The 22,553-nt window shown below is 38.6% G+C and overlaps 2 protein-coding genes across 2 annotated transcripts; both read right to left on the bottom strand.

Moving 5' to 3' along the window:
• Positions 1-4,370: 4,370 nt before the first annotated feature.
• LOC143878320 (phospholipase D alpha 1-like) lies at positions 4,371-10,014 on the bottom strand. The gene is made up of 4 exons (XM_077380620.1): positions 9,885-10,014; positions 9,601-9,784; positions 7,190-9,083; positions 4,371-5,634 (listed from the first exon to the last, which is right to left on the bottom strand). The coding sequence occupies exons 2-4, from the start codon at positions 9,700-9,702 to the stop codon at positions 5,189-5,191; spliced, it is 2,442 nt and encodes an 813-aa protein (XP_077236735.1). The 5' UTR covers positions 9,703-9,784; positions 9,885-10,014; the 3' UTR covers positions 4,371-5,188.
• Positions 10,015-13,343: 3,329 nt separating this feature from the next.
• Positions 13,344-19,192, bottom strand: LOC143878710 (nucleoid-associated protein At2g24020, chloroplastic-like). Its single transcript, XM_077380960.1, has 6 exons — positions 19,157-19,192; positions 18,714-18,814; positions 18,589-18,628; positions 17,254-17,325; positions 13,581-13,637; positions 13,344-13,499 (listed from the first exon to the last, which is right to left on the bottom strand). The coding sequence occupies exons 1-6, from the start codon at positions 19,190-19,192 to the stop codon at positions 13,425-13,427; spliced, it is 381 nt and encodes a 126-aa protein (XP_077237075.1). The 3' UTR covers positions 13,344-13,424.
• Between the last annotated feature and the right edge of the window lie 3,361 nt (positions 19,193-22,553).

The following is a 22,553-nucleotide window of genomic DNA, read 5'->3' on the forward strand; positions in this document are numbered from 1 at the left end:
ATGATTTTTTTAACATGTCAGAAGAACCCACATGCACTTCTTCATATATTCAAACTCTATGTCTCTATCCATAGAAAATTTAGTTAAAGCATTCATGACGACTAGGGCTGCAACTCGGGTCGGGCGGGTCGGGTTGCGGAGAACCCAACCCTACCCTACCCGAGAAATATCTCGGGTCGGGTCGGGTCGGTTTTTTTTCCGGAAAACCCACGATTTCCAAACCCGGCCCTACCCATGATAAATCTCAGGTTGGTTCGGATTTTTTCATGTTGACGCAAGTTTTTAAGGAAAATTCTTATTTGGCAAGGCAACTCAACTCATAGAAGCAAAAATTACACTCACATTACACTTGAATCAAACAATGATGTAATTACACTCACATTACACTTGAATCAAACAATGTTGTAATTACAATCAAACAATGCTGAATCAAACACTCGAATCAACTCAATTTATAGAAGCAGAAATTACACTCACATACAATAACAGTGGGTGCGTGGGTTTTCACTTTTAACTTTTAACTAACAATAGAAAAAAATGTACATACTATAACTTATGTAACTCGGGTCGGGTTGGGTCGGGCCCCTTCAAACCCGGCTCGACTTGAGATTCATGCAGGCTCTTGAATGCTCAACCCGGCTCGACCCGAGATTCATGCGGGCTTTTGAATGCTCAACCCGGCTCGACCCGAAACCCATGAAACCTGAACCCAACCCAGGCTATTTTCGGGTCGGGTCGATGCGAGTCGGGTAAAACCGGGCTCGAGTTGCACCCCTAATGATGACATAAAAGACAGGTGTCATTAATGAATAAGGGAACAATATCCCAACTCTTTTGTATTGATAATGACACTTTCCTTAAAATATTACAATTTGCAACGACCAAACAAACCAATGTTTCTCACGTAGAAGTTTATGGAAGTGTCAATGGATTGGGTCTACAATGCAACAGGATCCACAATTTATTTTGTAATAAGATCGGATCAGGATATGGGCCATTCCTTTTTTGGACACGCCTGATAACGTTTTCTAGTAGACGTTTTTTTTGGAATCGGCGAGTAAGGTGATCTTCACTAGATGAATGAAAAATATTCATGACTCAGTGCATATATAAATGGCTTGTGTGCTCACTGATCTAGACCGTTGATCTGATAGGCCATCAAAGATTCAAAGGGTGACCCAATTGGTCCAGCTCTTTGATCTCAATCACAAGATTGAGACATGCAAAAATTTTCGGTTTGAAGACATATTAAAGGGTCTCTTTTTCATCGTGCTCGATCAAGGGGCTACATTCATCCGATGAGAGTGGCACCAGGGACAATAGCCCGGGATTTATGATAGCCAATAATGTCCATTGGCCATATTGCTGTACACATGGCGACTATAGAAATTTTGGGTTATGACCCATCTACACTACCCACCCTATTGCTCCAAATTTCATTAAATTTCATGGTAGACATTATCAAAAGCCTTCTTTAAATCCATTTTTATGAGCAGGGTTAGAATTTCTCCTACGGAAATTGTGGATGAGGTCATTGGTGAGGAGAATATTGTCTTGGATGAGACGACCTTTGATAAAGGCAGATTGAAATGGGCTAATAAGAGATCCAATGACAGTTCTAAGCCTTTGGGCAAGAATCTTAGTGATGATCTTGTATAGGTAATTACACAGAGAGATCGGACGGAATTTTTTAGGGGTGTTTGCGTAGTTTGACTTAGGGACCAAGGCAATAAAAGTAGAGTTCAGTTCATTTAGCATTTTGCTTTTACGGAGAAAGCATTGGATGGCTTCCGCAACTTCATCACCAATTAAGTACCAGAAAGATTTAATGAAGTTACCATTGAATCCGTCCGGACCGGGGCTTTTATTACCATCCTTTTGCCTGATTGCATCTTCAATTTCCGATCTGGAAACTGGGCTGATCAGGTTGTTAGCTTCTTCCTCAGTTAGCCTTCTAATGGGAGTTGGAACATGGCTGATAGAGATGTCTCATTTATCAGCATTGAGGATGGTTTTGAAGTTATCAACCAGGAGATGTGCAATATCACTGGGGTTGGTTGTGATGGTTTCTTCTTCAGTAGCGAGGCCTGTGATAGAGTTTTGATTCCGCCTTGAGTTCACAACTGAGTGAGAATAAGAGGAATTTGTATCCCCCAAGTTCAACCAGCTAATTCTAGATTTCTGATGGGCCAAGGCTTCCTCCTGCCGAGCAGTTTTGAAATACTCTTCGTTTTTTTGGCAAATTCTTCACATCTGAGATGAGTACAAGTGGGATTCGAGCCAATTTTTGTTTCAATTTCATCAAGCTCTCTTCGAATAGTGGGAAGTTTGATATCAATTCCAAAAACATCCCTGTTCCAATCTTTTATACTCTGTTTCACCATTCTTAATTTTTGGACCTTTTAAAACTCTCTCATGCCTTATCACTTACATTTATCCCCCCCCCCCCCCCCCCCGCATGTCTCTACATGGCTGGTTATTTCTTACATGGCATTGGTAATTCAGTATTGAAAAATACATTGGAATTTTGACGTGGATAATTACTAAAAACGCCCATTTCCATTTAATTCACAGATTACTAGAAACAAAACCATAACGCCTAGGTCGGTTGCAAAAGGAAAGAAATTTTGGTAAAAATTTGCGTTGATTTTGAGTCTCTCTCCAAGACGCTATTTATTTCTATTAAACCTTCTCTCCTCGTCTTAATCGTTTCTAATTTCTTGCCCATATAAACTCCGGAATTTCGTCTAATTTTTTTCCCTCTCTCTATATCTCTCTTCTTTTGACTTCCAAAGAAATCTCTTTAAATCCATTTAATTCTATCAAAACAACAATAGAGGTTAGCCTGATTCATTGGTTTGAAACCCTTGGATAATAGCTTCTCGACTATGCTTTTGCTCGGGAGTTTCTTTTTCAATCTTCAGCAGGCCCAGAGTGTTTGCAAGAGCTGGTATCTTTCATTATGATATTTTATTTCTTTCTCTGGTTTTGTTTTAAATGTTACTTCTTTCACTGCTCATGTCATGGGTTGGTTTCTATACCTTGCTCACTTCTTATGCTGTTTTTTTTTCCTTCTAATTCACAGGACACCAAATACAAGTGTTCATCCATGGGTTCTACTACGCATACTGCCTGATACGGATGCAACAAAAGTAGAATGGGTTATAGAATTTTTAATTTCAAACTTCTCCTGCTTTTTTTTTTTTGTTTTTACTCTTGCACCAAATCTTTAAATTTTATGACAGTGTATTTATGTCAAAGACACACATGTACCTACATCTTATGCTTCAGATGTGTAAAATATTTATACAGAAGAAAACCTTTGCGAAATATTGAACATGGCAACATCCTTTTCTTGATAGGAGATGGAAGTTAGAAGTTGTATAGATCCAACAAAAGTTAGACTCCAACTTGATGGCATCGACTTTGTTTTCAGAAAATCTCTTCCAGAGGTTGTCAAGCTTATTACAAACTTTATTATAAGAGAGTTTGCAAAAATTTGTAGAATCTATGGGTATGACAACTCTTCTATTTCTCGCCCCCACCTTGATGACATCTACTTTGTTTTCAGAAAATCTCTTCCAGAGGTTGTCAAGCTTATCACAAATTATAGTACAAGAGAGTTTGCGAAATTTTGTATAATCTCTAGGTATGACAATTCTTCTCTTTCTCTTTTTATTTTTGTTTTTTTAATAGGTAAGCTGAGATCGAATCTACGACCTCAATGTTGAGGAACAATGCCAACACCGTTGAGCTAACGGCCCAACCCCCTCTTTTCATTTTTATTTTATGAATTATAGTAGAAGATAGTGCAAATATTTGTAGAATCTATGAGCATGACAATTCTTTTCTGTCTCTTTTCATTTTTTTAGACGGATTTTAAAAAGTGACATGTTGCAACACGAGGACTTCCCAGGAGGTCACCCATCCTAGTACTGCTCTCGCCCAAAATCTCTCTTTTCATTTTTGCTCTCCATTTCTGTATGATCCATCTTTTTTCTTTGCATGCTGAAGCTCTGTCTTTATGGCTCTGCCATCCCCCATTGGTTCACATTTTTGTAATAACCCTTATTTGTAAAACAAGTGCTATTTTTTATTAATAAAATTTCTTTTTCTTTCCTCTTTTTTTGGTAATTGATCGCTTTGTTGCTATCATTTATTTATTAATTTAGGAAATATTGTATCGCAAACCCCGTCTCTAAATATTTTTCATGTATTATTGCCTTTGTTTTTCCTTTTGAAAAAGATACTTATTTGGAATTTTACTACTCATTGGTTCACATTTTTTCGATAAACCCTACTTCGTTAAAAAAAAAGGAGCTATTTTTTTAATAAATTTAATTTTCTTTCCTCTAATTTTTTTGGTAAATGTTGTCTTTGTTGCCTGATCATTTATTTATTAATTTAAAATATATTATATCACCACCACCCTTTTCTATTACCGTACCTTTTTTCCGTTTTTCAATAAGCTACTTATCTAGAATTTTATTACTCATTCTCAATTGTGTAGAGCTGATTCCTATTTTTTTTACTGTTGTGTCTCAGTGTCTTCCTTATGAATGTCTCTTCAAAAAAAACTTTAAGCATTCTTTTGGTTTTTATCACCCCGTGCATCGTACGGATTATATGACCTCCAGTTTTCACAAATAATAATATAAAGTAAATCTTATTCTGCATATATTAATACAAATAGTGGGTGCATCCCTTTTCATTGGTAAAAAAGGGAGTTCTAGCTCATTGCCACTGACCTTGGGCTTGATTGAATGATCCTAGCCCCTTCACATGGTCTGTTTGAAACACATAAAAACTGATTTTTCTCTACAAGTAGCTTCAGGGGATCAAGTTTAATCATTGGAAAATAGTGAATTATAGCTATTTATTTATGTCATATAATGGGATATACCAAATCTCTTCTACCAAAATTTAATGTGTTCTCTACTTCCTAGCCTGTGTTCTCTACTTCATTTTTCCATTTTTTCACTCCTGCATCGCACGATTTCTCCCACTAGTAATATATGAGTAAAACTGAATCCTACCACATGGCACATTCACCGCGTCCAGGATTCTGTTTTACTTATAGATTATTAGATGTGATCAGATAGTTCGTAATGACGATAATACCGTCATGCAGTGACTTATTTCCTAAATATACCATTATTTTACAACGACAATAATACCCTTATGACACTCACGTAGTAAGAATAGGAGGAAGTTTATCAGATTTCCTCCCCTTGACACTAGCCTTGGTGTCAGGAAAACAACCATTCTCCGGTAGCTCTGTCAGTGTCCCATCTTCCCAAACTCTCACTGGGAAAGGAAGTAGATGACCGGGAAGATCCAGCACTTCTTCCCCGACGAATTTCTTCCACAGACTCTCTGCAATTCTCTTCACTGCCCACACACATTGTAAACTCTCTGGTTCGCGAAATATGTGCATTATGCTAGAGTTATGGCTAATGAAGTGCTCATACCACAAAGACATTCTGTATCCATAAACATGGCCACGGGCTTTCTCCGTTGGCCGGTTGATGTGGCGTGGCTGGTATGCGCCATGTGCGATCTCTGTGTCCCTCCCTCCATCGAGCGATCTTTGGTTCAAATTTGCGGAGCCCACGATCACGTACTCATCATCCACTGGACAAAATATCAATTTGCAAATTAAAAGATTGAAGCAAAAAATTGCAGGCAAGCTGGGGTGAGGCAGATCCCAACCAGATTTTATTAAGGCTGTGTTTCTTTCAACGTGCAATGGGTGTAAAACAAATTTTAAAACAGAATATAACAACATTACATTCTACTAGTCTAGCATACACTGTGCCCATACAATCCTCATGAATGTAGATATGAGGAGGAGGAGATCTTCAATCAGAACAGGAAGTTCTTCCTAGGAGATCAGTCTATCTAGTAAGGTCGCTGCTTTTTTTTTGGCCTACTCTTGCGGGTGAGTGAAACCCATTATTATACTATCAGAAGTGATATGTCTTGTCTTAATAAGTGGGTCTTTCTTACTCCTGTTTTCTTGAGGGAAAAAGCTTAGTTTAGAAGGAAATTAAATACAAAATACGTGATATGATGTACATGTCTTTGACATCTTAGGCCCTGTTTGTTTTGAATTTTGAGCCCAAAACTGATTACTGGACTCAAAATTGCATATAGGCCCTATTCATTTTGGATTTTGAGAATTGATTTCGAGTCAAAAACTGATTATTGGACTCAAAACCAACAAGGCTTTAGTCCAAGAATCAGTTTTGGACTCAAAATCTAAAATGAGCACGGCCTTAGGGTGTCAAGAGAGCCCACTGATTGTACCAACTATGTTGGCATGTTGGAGTAGGTAAACATGTTTGGTTCATCTAGATAGCTTTTTTCTCTGATGACAATTATCAGAATAAAATGAGGTGTTAATGTTGTCTTTTAGTTAATCGTGATAGTTAATAATATCACAATTAGTGGATGGTTTCTACTACTATATTGATAAATAAGCTCTTGGTAGCACTGCTCCATTCAAACTTTTCCAAATAAGAAAAGATGAAAAATTGAAAAAAAATGATAAGAATGAAAGGATGCAGAGAAGTAAAGCTCTTGCATACTTCATGTATGTTTTTGTATTTATTAGCATGGCTTGATTACATGCAATGCGTTTAAAGTAATCAAGAAACTTAAATAAAGAGGATGTTATCTTTCTAAGGCCCTGCTTGTTTTGGATTTTGAGAATTGATTTTGAGTAAAAAAAACTGATTATTGGATTCGAAATTGCGTTTAATTTTGATTCCAATATTCAGTTTTGGACTCTACATCTATTCTAAAAATCCAAAACAAACAAGGCCTAAGTAGGAAAGCAATATCAAAGTAAAAGGCAATCCAACAAGATGGAGATTGATTGAACCATGACCATTTCTCAGGAGGAAATTCATTGAAAGGAAGTTGGAAAAAAGGCCAATGAGGCAAGCACCACAACTCCTTAATCATTTGAATGTTCTTTCACTTCTTTCTGATAGAACTGGTTTTAGTGTAAAAGTCTATTGATTATTCACTTTAAAAGACTGATTTTCTATAATAGATACTTGCTATACTGTAAAAAGACTGATTTTCTATAATAGATACTTGCTATACTGTAAAAAGACTAATTTTCTATAATAGATGCTTGCTATCCTGTAAAAAGACTTAGGGGTAGTTATTGGTTATGTACCGATCATGATCTTCGCATGGACATAGATTAGGAACCGCCTGTTGGTCTGCGCTTTCCAGTAATTTGTTCCTTGCTCTGGCCTCTCTGGAGGAACATACTCTCCTGGATCTCGTACTTCTCTATTTCCAAGGCAAAAGAAATTCAAATAATCTGATGGACGTGCTTCCCCTTTCAAACCCATCTCATCAATCGCCTGTGCAATAATCCCATACATCATCTCCATGGTCAGTCTATTCCAGTGTAAAATAGCCTGCACAGTGTCACCCTCGGGCTCCCCTTCAGGCCACATTGGAGTCACAACATAAACAGCAAACCTTTCTCCTTCTCTGATCTTGCTTGCAATCTTAAGTGCAATCTCCATTGGAACCAAGTTCAAACACCCACAGTCCTGATCTTCACTCCACGAAGAACAGCTCCCAAAGAAGTACTGATTTTCTATGTAAATGAACCTCTTTGCTCTTCTGATCGCTTCAATATAACCTACATGAATGCTTTGATCGATTGTAACGTCCTTCCCACTCATCAATCCCAATTTATAAGCCTCAGACGGCACTGAAGGAAAGCCCACGACAGAGGCATCGTCAATCGATCGAAAGACTTGTACACTCCATGATTCTTCAGTCTCAGAGCTTGGAGGAACTGGGAAGATTTGTGGGTCTCGCCGAATTTTTAACAAACTATGGGAAATTTCCTCAGGGGCTTGTTTCATCCATCTATGTTCAAAATTGGTGAGAATGTCCCATGAAGCGAGGCCTTTGAGCTTAGAATGTACATCGTGCCATGGCTCTCTCGGTCCTCCGTGGCGAAGATCAGCATGTGGGAAGTTGTTCTGCAGGAAATCATCCCGATAAATAGTGTCAAGAGTCCTGAAAAGTGTGTGTTTCTCATTGTCGTATCGCCCATCGGTGATATCAATCCCTCCGACGAAACTGATGATCTGTCGCTGGGAGTTGTCTCCGGAAATTGGGGCATCCAGTGTCACTGTTTTCTGGTGGTGAGTGAACTCAACTCCGATCTCTACTCGTTGAACTGTGGTGAGAGAGGAGTCTGGATGTCGTGGACAGAGAAAACACTTCACCTTGGTGTTTTCAAAAAAATTTCTTGTACTTTCATCATGGGTTTTCATCAGTCCAGCATTTCCAAGCAAGGAAATAGAGGTTCTATCTTCCCAAATCATGACCAAGACAGTTAAACCTTCATCTGCTTTTCTCTTCAGCAATTCTCCGATCGATACATTTTTTGCTCCTTGGATCATACGATCGGGATCGCGGATTAGAGTGATGGAAGAATTGACTGACCAGCCAACTACATAAATAAAGTGTTTTGCTTCTGTGATGGAGTTGTAGAGATCTTCCCATAACCTTGGAGGGTTATAGAGTTTATTGTTGGAAAGATGGATTTTTGGACGAAAATCATTGGAAAGATGGGAATTCTGGTAGAGGGTGACATTGCAGCCAGTTCTTTGAGGGAAGAAAACATTGGGTACTCCTTGGAAATGTGGATCTCGGATGCCTGAATTCCAATTGGGACTGGTTTTTGCGTCTGAGAATTGGAGGCGGATATGGACCTGGGCTTTGTGGAGCTTGTGACCACCATCATTGAAGAGATCGAACCAACCTTCGAGAGGTTTGGTAGTGAGAATTTGTGCAATTGGGATCTTGGCTCTGCCCAAGACCTTTGCACTTACAGGGAGTTGGCTTTTAATGGAAATTGTGATTGATGAGGAAGAATGGGCACAATAGACTCTGAAAGTTTCATTCCATATAGGGTTTTGAGGATGGAATTCGGCCAATCTTGTTCTTGCTACTCTGGCGATGCCAATATCAACCGTTGCGTAGAGTTTACTGTGGGCAAGTTGGTCAAGGTGTAAGGCCTTCTCTACCTTCTCTATGGCCTGTTTGTGTCAATTTGAATGGTGGATTAGTAAAGAAGAATAAGCTACAGAAAAACCATGGACAGATAAAGGAGATGAAGAAAACAGAATAAGAAATTTCATAGACTAAATAAAATAAGGGATAAGAAATTGCATACAACTTCATATGAAGAAAAGAAGATGAAGAGGGACAACCCATTATGAAGAGAATAATAAGAAGAACAAGTTACAAAGTATACATGAAAAAGAAGTAGAAGAACAGCAAAATAAGAGTTGCAGACAACCGTGAAGTGATACCAAACCCATAAAAAAATGAAGTGATACCAACAAAAAGTCACTAATAAAAAGACTAAATAGTAGAAGGAACTATAGATACAGAAAAATAAACAGATTTTTCTGATAACAAACAATTTAGAATAAGCAGAAAATCAAAAATAAAAAAATAAAGAAAATATCAGGCTAGCAAGAAGTGTGGCCAAAAGTCATATTAGAAGGAAAAAACCAGAAGAGAAATAGACAAGAAAGGGGCATTTCAGACCTGAAGGCCATGGCCATAAATGGAATTGTGAAGATGTTGTGCTTGGAAAATGGTTGCATTCAAGTAGCCATGGATGAACTGGGGACCTTCTAATCCTGCCATCTCTTTGCTTCTCTTTACCAACTCTTCCTATTTCATTGCTTTTTATTTCCTTCTGATGATTCATGTGACTGGATTGCATTTTCTATAATGTACAAAAGATAACATTAATTTTTTGCTTCACATGAAGAAATTAATGAAGGTCAAACAACAAAGATAGAGGAAGCCATATGTTAGCTACCTACCCCAAATGCAAAGGTGGTGTCCTGGTTCAGCCATCCAATAATCTATATTCTATGTGGCCATTGAAAGACCAGCATGGTTTTTATAACATTTCAGAAACAACCCATTTGCACTTCTTTATAAACTGTTTCCTTAGAAAATTTAGTAAAAGCATTCATGATGACATGGAAAGTTTCTTAATATTAATGATACTTCTTCTGGAAGAAAAATAAAACGAAAGAGGAAATAAAAAAAAAGCAGAAAAAGGATAGATTAGGTAGCGTTAAGCCGTTAATAATCCACCCAGAAAAAGGGTGTGTTGAATCGTTAATTAACAGCTAATTAGAAAAGTGCAAATTAAAGACAGGTGTCATTAACAAATAGTGGAACAATATCCTCACTCTTTCTTATTGATAATGACACTCATTAAATATTACAATTTGCAATGACCAAATCAAAACAAGGTCAATGTATCTCATATAGAAGTTTATGGAAAGTGTCACTGGATTGGGTCCACAAGGCAACTGGACCCACAATTTATATTGTAATAAGATGGGATCTGGATCTGGATCTGGGCCATTCGTTTTTTTGGAGAAGCCTAATAACGTTTTCTAAATCGAATTTTATTAGGGGAAAGAGAAGGAAACTTATGGCAACTAGGAGGCTTCATGGATAAGCCCCCCTTGAAAGGATAAGGAAACCCGTGTGAAGTGACAGCAATATTTTGATAATGGCACTACTCACTTTGTTTTACACTTTTCCAAATGAGTTTATATAATAAACACAAGACTCTAGAAGTCTGTATCTACCTCATCGATGTGCCCATTCTATGGAATGTGGTCGGCACGACGGCACCGCTTTCACATCTTCATCTTCATTTTCGTGGGTCCCTTAACAAATAAAATTTTCTTCCTATGTTCACTTCTTCTCACACACAATTAGGGGTGGCAAAATTGGCCGAACCGAACCGGAACCGAACCGAAACCGAACCGAAAATTCGGTTTCGGTTTGGTTAAACCAAACCGATTCAAATTTCGGTTTGGTTCGGTTTGGGTATCAAACCGAACCGAAACCGAATATTTGCAATTATTATGTGTAAATGGTGGCAAAATTGGCGGAACCGAACCGAAACCGAACCGAAAATTCAGTTTCGGTTCGGTTCGGTTTGGTAAAACCAAACCGATTCAAATTTCGGTTTGGTTCAGTTTGGGGGTCAAACCGAACCGAAACCGAACCATTGCCACCCCTACACACAATGAGCACCAAAAGGTTCTCAAGAGAGTTTGTCATCCACTATAACCCTACGTCACCCACAAGTCAGGCATTAACCTTTTTATTAAGGGCTGAGGTTGAACTTACCAAAAATCATATTTCTTAATCTGAGCCCTCCAAAAAAAAGTGAAAGATTGGTTTTCAGGTGACACTAGGCGGATTTTAAAATCAAGGTTTCTAGTTTGAAAACAGTGTTAAAGAGGGTTCATAATCAAGCTGATGTATGTTGTCCTAACATCGTTTCAGGGATTTTAAGTGAGTAATTTAGGTTTTAAAAATCTCTCCTGCATCATGAGATTTCTAAAACCTTGAAATATGGGAGGATCTCCTACTCCCAAGGAAATAAGGGCGAGAAGTAAGAAACGAGTTAAAAACAACGGCTGGCTCGCTTCTTCTCGTCTCTTAGCTACAATTTTGAAGAAATCCCGGATTCTAAAATACGTATATCCAAACGACCCCTTCATGTTGGGCTACCGTATTTTGAAGAAATCCCGGATTCTAAAATACGTATATCGCCATTGGGTAAGTTAATATTCAAGGGACAAAATCATGGTAGCCAAGCATGCCCATATTTATCAATAATGAATCGTATAACTATGAACGAATTGTTAAGGAAAACGATCATAGGTCCACCAATGCTGTTGGCCTTATCCCGTGTATAGATAAGAACAAAAGAAATAAAAGGAAAAACTTTTTTGTAGCACTAGCACCGCATTGTCTCACTTCTAATGATGAATGGGCAAATACAAACTACTCCAAAATCACCTTATTGTTCTTCCTGATAGGACCATAGACCCTGTTTGGATTGCAAGAAAAACATTTCGGAAGGGTAATTTTTTCTTAGAATTTTTTTCTTTTCATTATTTAGAGGGAATTGATATGATTATAGTTAATTCAAAGGGGTATCTAATAAAAATTGAATAGGGTTGGTTCAACTTATCTTTTTTGTGTGATGGTAGGAAAATTTGGAAATATTTTCCTTTTCCAGAAAATTCCTGTAATCCAAACAGGACTCAACGACCCGGCTTAATCTCCAACTCTTTTTGAAAGTATTAAATTATCCATATTTATTTTAAATCTGCACCAAGGGTGTACCCAGTTACTGTGCACCTTTGGTCGTTGGATGTATGGCGCAGAGCACATTGTCATGGTGTGAGCTCCAAAAAAAAAATAATCAAGTGGACCCACATTATTAGGGGAATCCAAAACATTTTGAAGGTGGGCCCAATGTAGATGGCCGTTCCCTAAAATTCGTCATTATGGGATTATCCCAACCCTCTGATCTGTGGAGGTTTATAATGGTACAAACTCCACAGATCAGAGGGTTAGGATGATCCCATGTAAAAGAATTTTGGGGCACAGCTTATCTGGGCCCTACTTCTAACTGGTTTGTTTAAAATAGATCACCCAGTAATATGTGCCCCACTAATTTTTTTTGCTACACACGCCATGCAAGTTCATCAAATAAAGGGCGATGATATTTTCAACCCCCCGCCCATTACGCATGCGCTCCTTTTATAAGGTGATTTGACATCAAAAAGCGCATGCGTAATGCCGGGGAGATGATATTTTATTTGTGAAAATATCATCTCCCCAAATAAGAAGTCATTTCCTAACGTATAATTTTTGGGCTCATAAAAACCTGCCCCTGTTTGAATGGCGGATTAACAAAGCACAATAAGGTGGAGAAAAATGTTAAAAGATAAAACTGCAAATTACCCGTGGAGAAGCAGCACAATGCAGACAACCTATTATGAAGAAATTGCAAATAGACCATGATGAAGAAAGAAGATGAAGCTATGATGGAAGAAAGAGGAAGAAAAGGTACTAACCTTGAAGAAGTGTAGGAATGGTGGTAGCAATAAAACTGCAAATCAAGTAGAAGAACAAAGAAAATAAGAATGACCAGAAGGTGACAATTAGTAACAAAATTAACTATTCCAACATGGCTACTAACCTTGTTAGCACCACCATGCCCACATATGAAACATTGAGGCTGCAAGACCAATCTTACTTGTATGCATGTTAAGAAATGAAGATACAATACTTTTGCCATGAATCAACGAATAGAATATGTACTGCATGCATTGATCGATGATAAATTATTTAGGAAACAGACGAGAAAAATAATGATGAAGGTCATATGCTCTGAACCATTTTTTTGTTAAATAACCATGCTTAGATCGAAGAATTTTACTTCAACAGTTCGGTCACGATGCGCTTGACCACTTCACCGTGCAAGCATACAAAATCGAAGCCTGCTTGTGCCACCAGCATATAAAATATCGGCATCACTTGAGTCCCTCACTGAGGCTCGGTGGCATTCCCATGCTCTGGGCAAGATTACTCATCCTCTCTTTCATGGCCTGAGTAAACTCAAATCCAAATTTTCAGTTAATAAAGAGGTAGACAGAGTTGAGTCTTCTTTTGAAGGCAGTAATTCTCACCTGAACGCTCTTCTGGTGTGCATCCTTGTACGCTTCAGTGACCAAGAGTGAGAGCTTCTGCAGAAGCATCACAGGATGTCAATAACACCCAATCAAAATTGTTTTTTCTTTTCTTTGAATGGCACTCAATAGAAATTGTTGAACCTCAAGAAGATGAGATTGGCTTGCCACAAAGAAATCTCACGTGCATGAATAAACACTAGAGAAATGCAATTAGCAGCATTTAAAGTAGCTGAACTAGCTAAGATAAATTAAAATGTGGATAGCACCATTCACAGAAGAACATTAATTGGGGAAGATTCGAACATCATACATAACCATGCTATTCAATTTGAACAATTTACTATGGAGGAAGAATCAACCAAGACATCAGGCAGAAGGAGATTAAGTGATGACCTGAAAGAGAAGATGTAATCAGTTCAATGTTCTTAATATGATAATATTTTACTAGGCATCAAAAAGAAAAATATTTCATGGAGCATATAAATTAAGCAACCTTTGTTAATTGTTAAGCATCAGTAACCTTACGGAAAGCAGGGTTCGCCAAAATATCTTGTGTGTGATTTCCGTAGGGAAGTAGACCTTAGTGAAGCATTTTCAATTACCTTAAAGAAAGCAATGTTCACAAAAATATATCGTATGGGATTTCCATTGAAAAGTAGAGGAAAATAAGAACATCTCATAAATTGGGAGACAGTTTGTAACTTTGTATACATCGGAAGTTTGGGGGCTTGGGAGTCGGCAATTTAAAATGGAGAAAATGGACTCTTTTGGGCAAATGATTGTAGAGGTTTGGGGAGGAGAGAATTTTTCTCTACCAAAATGTTATAGGACCCAAATATGGGTCGGGGTGGGGTGAGTGTGAGGTGAAGAATCTCAGGTTATGATGGGCCGAGGGCATGGAGATCGGTGTACATGTTGAAGGACAAGATTAATTTGGGGACATGGATTTTTTAGGGAGAGATAGGGGATCAGATTCGGAGAGGATATTTCATGTAATTGTATCCAATATGGAAGTCCAGATAGCAGATTGCTGTAAACAGATGTGCAAAAGGGTGGATTGGATTGGACTTTTTGGAGAAACTTCAAGGACTTAGACAGTTATACAGCATTGTTGCTCTGTTGAGGATTGAGCTTATATGTATTTCTATTTTTTTAGAATGGTGAGGTGTTAGCTTTGAACTTCCAATTCTAGATTTCCTTCTATTCGCTTGAGATAAGAGATGAGAAACGAAGTCTTTGGGGTCCTTCAGTCTATTCAAACCCACAAAGATGAGATAAAAAGTCGCTGAGGGCTCAATCTTTTCAAACTCTCGGAGATGAGTTGCTAAGTCTCTAAAAGCTTTCAAACCTCTTCAATCTCAAAACTTCAATTGGTCGCTAGCATTGTAAGATAGCCAAATCTCCCCAAGACCCATCATTATTAGATATTTCACATCTTTAAAAGTTTTCACTGTCAGGGCGAAATTTCCCATCAAAGACATCACTGGGTTTTGAGGATAAGCCAATTTCTAGGATCTGGGAATCATAGGATTTTTTTCGGTCAGTCAATGAAAACTTGTCATCTATTGGCTTTTACATTCGACTGCTTCGCAGCCTCTGGCGAAGAGGTGCCTACGTATACAACTCTTTTTGTCCTGTCTAACCTGACATTAGTGAGAGATCGCGTGTGGCAATGATGATCGAGTGTTTTTCCTTGAATGGGTCAAAGCATCTCCTGAATAGAGTGAAAAGACAAATGATAATCATTTCGAAAGCAAGCCAACAAACTTGAGCCTAAAGATGTGTAGTTATCTAATGTTGGAAACTAGGGCTGCAACTCGAGCCGGGTAAAACCCGACCCGCATCGACCCGACCCGAAAATAGCCTGGGTCAGGTTCAGGTTTCATGGGTTTCGGGTCGAGCCGGGTTCAGCATTCAAAAGCCCGCATGAATCTCGGGTCGAGCCGGGTTTGAAGGGGCCCGACCCGACCCGACCCGAGTTACATAAGTTATAGTATATACATTTTTTTCTATTGTTAGTTAAAAGTTAAAGGGATAATTACATTTACACCCCCTCTAGTTTCTGACACATCCACTTCCACCCCTATAGTTTAAAACGTGACAAATACACCCTTGTAGTTTCAATTTGTTTAAGGTAGGCCCCCTCAGCTGAAGGTTCGTCCATAGATTGAAGGGTTAGGATGATCCGATGGAGCTGATTTTTTTGGCACACCCTAACTATGTCAGGACCCATCAAATGAACGCTTTGGATCATCCAAACAATGTGGGCCCACATTATTTCGATGATTTTTTGGTAGTGTTTAGATTCGGGTAGGGGCCCACATTATTTGGATGATCCAAAGCGTTCATTTGATGGGTCCTGACATAGATATGGTGTGCCCAAAAAATCAGCTTCATCGGATCATCCTAACCCTTCAATCTATGGACGAACCTTCAGCTGAGGGGGCAAACCTTAAACAAATTGAAACTACAGGGGTGTATTTGTCACGTTTTAAACTATAGGGGTGGAAGTGGATGTGTCAGAAACTAGAGGGGGTGTAAATGTAATTATCCCAAAGTTAAAAGTGAAAACCCACGCACCCACTGTTACTGTATGTGAGTGTAATTTCTGCTTCTATGAGTTGAGTTGATTCAAGTGTTTGATTCAGCATTGTTTGATCGTAATTACAACATTGTTTGATTACAGCATTGTTTGATTCAAGTGTGATGTGAGTGTAATTACATCATTGTTTGATTCAAGTGTAATGTGAGTGTAATTTCTGCTTCTATGAGTTGAGTTGCCTTGCCAAACAAGAATTTTCCTTAAAAATTTGCGTCAACGTGAAAAAACCCGACCCGACCCGAACCGACCCGAGATTTATCATGGGTAGGGCCGGGTTTGGGAATCGTGGGTTTTCCGAAAAAAAACCCGACCCGACCCGACCCGAGATATTTCTCGTGTAGGGTTGGGTTCTCCAAAACCCGACCCGCCCGACCCGAGTTGCAGCCCTATTGGAAACATAACTTTTAACACCATTCCAAAATGCTTATTCAAGAGTCAAAAACGTTCAAAATGTTGCAATATACCCATTGGAAAGTAGCTTGGAATATCTCCCAAAAGCCCTTGAAGAACCCTAGATTTGATGGATTTTTATTGCCAAAACTGTCAATTGACATCATGGGCCATCGATGGATGAGCTTGTTCATCGATCGACGGGCTTGCTCCTCGATTGATGAAATGGTACGTCAATTGACACCAGAGCCTATAAGTTGCAAAATTCAAAGTTAGAAATAAACCCCCCAGTAAGGTCTAAAACTCGTGTAAAATCCTAACTTTAATCCTAACTATTCACACAAGCTAAAAATCAAATCTTTTCCAATATAAACTCACCTCAACCTTTCTAAACCCACTTCCCACCTTTCTCATACTAGCCTATGCACGAATTTTAGTCCGACATTGCTTAGAAACACAAATTACTTAAGCCCTAGACGCTAAAAGGGATGCCATGGCCATATTCAAACACAATAGGAACTTCTCCAGAGAGATACATGAACTTTTTATCGAGACTGGCTCAAAGGGCTTTGAAGAGACTTCTTCAAGTTCAAAGGCTTCTCCAAACTAGAAGATTGAGGCAAGCTAATAAAAATGAAAAGGATGCATCATCAAATCAATAGAACGAGGTTTACTTACTTCAGTTCCTAACTCCATTGCAGCTTCAGTAATTTCAGTGCGAACAGGTTGTTGGTTTCCAGAAAGTGTTACCTGGCAACGACTTCAATTAGAAACAAAGGAAAACTCTTTTCAGAACAATATACAAAGAATTGCAGTATTAGATCATAAGATGACAAAGAACATTAAACTCCAACTAAGAGCAAAAAGCTTTGCCCTACAACGACTAGTCTATGTATTATTTATTTATTTTTTGATAGGTAATGGGATTGAAGCTCCCGACCTCAAGGTTGAAAATTAAAGCGTGAACTGATTGAGCTAGAGGCGCAAACCCAACAACCAGTTTATGTTATCATGCGTATTGGCCTTTTATATTGGGTGAATTGCTGTGAAATATGTTCATGAGAACAAAATCTGTCTCAGTGGTTAATAGTAAATTTGGAATCTACAGCATATCTCATGCTGACTTCTGGCATAATCACTGGAAATACCACAGCCAGAAATTATGATAACTTCCTTATAAAATAAAGGGACTGCTATCAGGACTTCCATATTTTGATAAAGGTACTACTCACTTTGTTTTACACTTTTTTAATCAGCTCTTTGCGGCTGTTACAATGCTCAAGATGATAACAGCATCGAATAAAAAAAAGTGTAAAACAAAGTAAATGTTGCCATTATCAAAAGATGGCAGTGTGGATATCAGTCTCCAGGTATGACACTAATGCTCTGTTTGGTTACTTATTTTTGAGAAAAATATGGGGGAATGATCTTCTCCTAATTTGCCGAAGGTTGTTTGGTCGCCATTTAGCAATTTTGGGGTCTTTGACCACCGGGGTTGTCTTGAGCCGGTCGGGTGATGTGGCGCACTCTAAATTCGCTCCCAAATTTTACCAAAACGTAGAAATTTTGAGGAGAAAATCTCGGCGAGATAGAGTTGAGAAGACTTCTGGGAGATCTCCCACAAAGCTTAAGCAACCAAACAACCTTCCCTACATCCTCTCCTAATCTCCCCGTCGACTGATCTTCTTTTGATCTCCTTTTGATCTCCCGTGACTTCTTCTTCTCCTAATCTTGCACCCATCCACAAGCAACCAAACAGAGCATAAGGGACGACACTAAGGCATCGAGAGACCTTTTCAAGATAAAAAATAAAAAACCAAAGGGAAAAGCAATAACACTTATTTCACAAAAGAATTGCAGAACAATTATTGAAGATAGACATGTCATGGTATGTTGACAAAAGCTCTTTGCCTTGCGGAATTGCCAAGTTTGGGCAACCTAGACACGGTCCCATATCTGATAAGTTTAACTCACATCTCAAGCCGTGATCAAAACATAATGACATAGGCATACCTTGATTAGCTCACCATCACAATAACCATCAAACTCTGCTCTGTGAAACAAAAGTAAGCCCAAGCACATGTTTCAAGGTTCTGATAGAATAGAAAGAAGTCATAAATGAAGGATCTGATACATACTCGGCAAGTTCTTTTTGTACCCGCACAGCTTCAACTTGGACGACCATTTGTGCCTTCTTAACAGTCTCATATAGATTTTGCATATTTCCCAAAATCCCTGCCTATAATATGAGTACATGATATATATACAAGAGTAAGGCCAGCTTGCCCAAAAGAACTTAGAAAATTATTATTCTCCATTCCATCAAGTAAGATAATTGTAAATGCAAATGGTTCTGCAGTGAACCAAACATATGTTAACGAAAATTTCACATTTTATTTTATTTTTTAATGAAAAAGATGGAATTTTATTAGAGGAGGCCGGGACTGAGGTGAATAAGATTGCCACAGCAACACTGACACACCACCTTAGAACAGAAGAAGCACCAACTGAAACAATAAAAAACAAATAACATTTCAGTCCTCTATATTAATGGAAATGCATGTCATATGCACAGCCCCACCTGATCAGCTCCTCCGCCAGCCAAAGAATCTGCCATGTCATTCGCAGTCCTTGGAATATGTCAAAAGATGATTTCAACGCTCTACTGGGGTTAATAATTAGGAGCATTCTACTTAGGTTGATAATTAGTCACCATCTGCCACGGTCCAGAATTTGATTTCTTTGCTCAGGAAATTGCATTAGTGGAATCAGCTACTAGCAACTAATTGCCGATAAGATTCACATCGAATATTTGAAGAGAGGCGAGGACAGGGCGATAACAAAATGTGTGTGTGTGTAGATATATACATAAATACACATACAACTGATCTCAGTAAAATTCCCATATTTATGTATTTATGTATTTATGTATATGTATACACGCGTATATATACTGCTCATCACAAGACAAAGCCTGTAGTTGTATCAGCAATTTGGTCTTTCATTATGCCAAGCCGCCTCTATGTAAGAATAGCTTCTCTTAGAAGAAGTGATAACCAATTTTTATGTGAAAGTCCCAGCAAGATTTGCTGGATTTTCTGATGCACAAAGCACGTTAATTACACTAAAATAGTGACACAGTTCTGCCACCAACATGTGCATCCTTCACAACCAGTTTCAACCAAAGAATTGTAGCTTTTATATCAGCAATATCATACATCTGCTTATGCACAAGATCTAACAGAAGTGTTGTCTTCTTAATGCTCCAAGAAACCAAGTTACATCCTTAGTAGAACGATAACTTGAATCTAAATAGTCTACCAACAAACAGCCCATAATTATTATTTCTTTAGGGGCTGTTTGGATACGCAGATTTTAGAATCGCGGATTTCCTCAAAATAGTATATGGGAGACAAGAGAAGGAGACCAGCCATCGTTTTCTGATTTCTCGCCCTTCTTTCCGTCAGCAAGAGAGTAGGAGATCATCCCATGTTTCAGGTTTAGAAATTTCGGGATTGGGGATGGATTTCTTACTTAAAATCCAAGATTCTAAAGAGAAGCGAAAAGGACAGTCTCCTTCTTCTCTTGTCTCCCATCCAAGTCAAATCAGATTTGGTTTGAAAATGTTAAAACAGTGTTGGCAGGCGAAATTTACTCGCGCTGTAAGTCGATCGACTTGTCTAGCCATACCGTGTGTACGGTCATTCAGCAGGGCGGTGACTTCTTCGTGCAGAGAAGCGACGACATAACCCTTGCGAGCTCGGTTATGCACATATGTGAGATGATTGTCGATCGCAAATCTTCTGAATATTCCATGAGCGATTTGGAAGATATGTTATTCTGAAGTAGAACGAAACGTCGGTATTTGCAAGTGGCATTGAGGCAGACCTCTCGCAATGCAGGGCAAGTCCCACAGTTTGCAGCTACTACTGGATCAACTATTTCTGCTTGTCTCGGCCTTCTGAGATAGAAAAATAAATAGGTTTTACTTTGAAGAAAGTGTAAAAGTGGAGGAGAAATAAAAAAATCTTAACCTCTTTTAATCTTCTCTTAAACTCTTAACCTCTCTTCTTCTCTTAGACTCTTTTAATCTTATCCTTCCCTTTCAACTTCACTCCATCCAGAACTAGGGGTAAACTCGAACTCTGTTCTTCTCTCTCTCTCTCTCTCTCTCTCTCTCTCTCTCTCTCTCTCTCTCTCTCTCTCTCTCTCTCTCTCTCTCTCTCTCTCTCTCTCTCTACGGCCGCAGGCGAACGAACAAGGGGAAGACCAGGTACCTCTCTCTCTCTCTGCATCTAAACCCTAAACCCTAATCCGCAAATCTCAAGCTGATTCTCTAATGTGTTGTGGGTGTTGGATTATAGTCTGTTTGTGATTCTCTCTTATTCTCTCTTCCATACACACCAGATTCTCTCTTGTTCTCTCTTCCATACACACCAGAAACCCCAATCCCTTGTTATTCGAACACTTTTTTTAGCTATACACTTCCTTCAAATTAAAACCTATTTATTTTTCTATCTCAGAATGCCGAAACAAGCAGAGATAGTTGATGCAGCAGTAGCTGCAAACTGCGGGGCTTGCCCTGCATTGCGAGAGGTCTGTCCCAACGTCACCCGTAAATACCGACGTTTCGCTCCACTTCAGAATCAGCATATCTTCCAAATCGTTCATAGAGTATTCAGAAGACTTGCGATCAACAGTCATCTCACATATGTGCATAGCCGAGCTCGCAAGGGTTATGTCGTCACTTCTCTGTACGAAGAAGCCACCGTCCGGGTGAATGACCGTACACACGGTATGGCTAGACAAGTCGATTGACTCACGGCGCGCTTGCCAACACTTTTTTAACATTTTCAATCCAAATCCGATTGGACTTGGCGGGGTCGCTCCAGTTGTCATCCAGAATGCAAACGGCCACTTAAGGTGTCATAAATTCCACTTTGCTGACTCAGATATGAATCCTGCTTGTTCCCCCTTCATACTCCTCACCATGGAAAGTATTTGTGAAATAACTCCGATGAGAAAAAAAAAAAAGGAGTTAAGAGACCCTCCTGGCCCAACCCTAGATACTCTAAGATCCTTTTTCAAACCTGCTCCCATTTTGAGTCAAAAGATAGATAAATAGACACATTCCATTGCACTGATCGGGGGCGTTCGTAGTGACTGAGAGGGTCGAAGACCAAGAAGTGAGTTATTTATACCAAGCATTCTTCTTATGGCCAGATCCAATCTCTTGATCACATGTTCAAGGACATGAGCAGTTGTGTAAGTAATATCAGGCCAAGTGAAAGTGAGATAACTCAAGACAGCAAACCACCAACTATAGTTCAATATCTTGTGACCTCAAATGTGCCACCCTCTTTTACTTTGCCACTTTTCTGTTCATTTCTGCTATAGTGCTAATGCATAGACTGGCTTGCAGTTTTCCATCCCAATTTTGACTTGGAGACCAAATACAAAATTATTATATGCATTTGAAGTCATAGTTTCAATTATTCAACAGTTCTTAGAACTATTAACTTCCATGCGAAATTTGTGAATATCTTTATCAATAACATACAGGATAATTATAATAATCTTATGATTTGGTCGATTTTGTCAAGGACACTAGCAGGGAAGTTAAAAGAAGCTGACCAGAACAGATGGAATGAATTGAGGAGTCTAAAATATGAGGAATGCCTTTACCATCTCCCAAGAACAATTATTAAAACATGTCAATGCAAATATGAGGAGTCTAAAATGTAAAAATGAGAAAAACATAGAATGATATGAAATGGAAGAAAATCATAAAATATGTCATGAAAATGACCAAAATACACTTACCACATGGGAAATGATAAAATGAAAAAAAAAATTACTGAAAAGAAAACCATCCTAATATACTCTTATGTCTTGAGAAATGAAAAAATTTAAATCCAAAATTAATTAGAGAAGTTCTGATAAAAAATTATCCGGACCAAAGCAAAATTAGAATACCA

Source organism: Tasmannia lanceolata, unplaced genomic scaffold (assembly GCF_043159265.1).
Source record: "Tasmannia lanceolata isolate RefF3 unplaced genomic scaffold, GAP_Taslan_0.1 ptg000006l, whole genome shotgun sequence".
NCBI classification, from domain to species: Eukaryota; Viridiplantae; Streptophyta; class Magnoliopsida; order Canellales; family Winteraceae; genus Tasmannia; species Tasmannia lanceolata.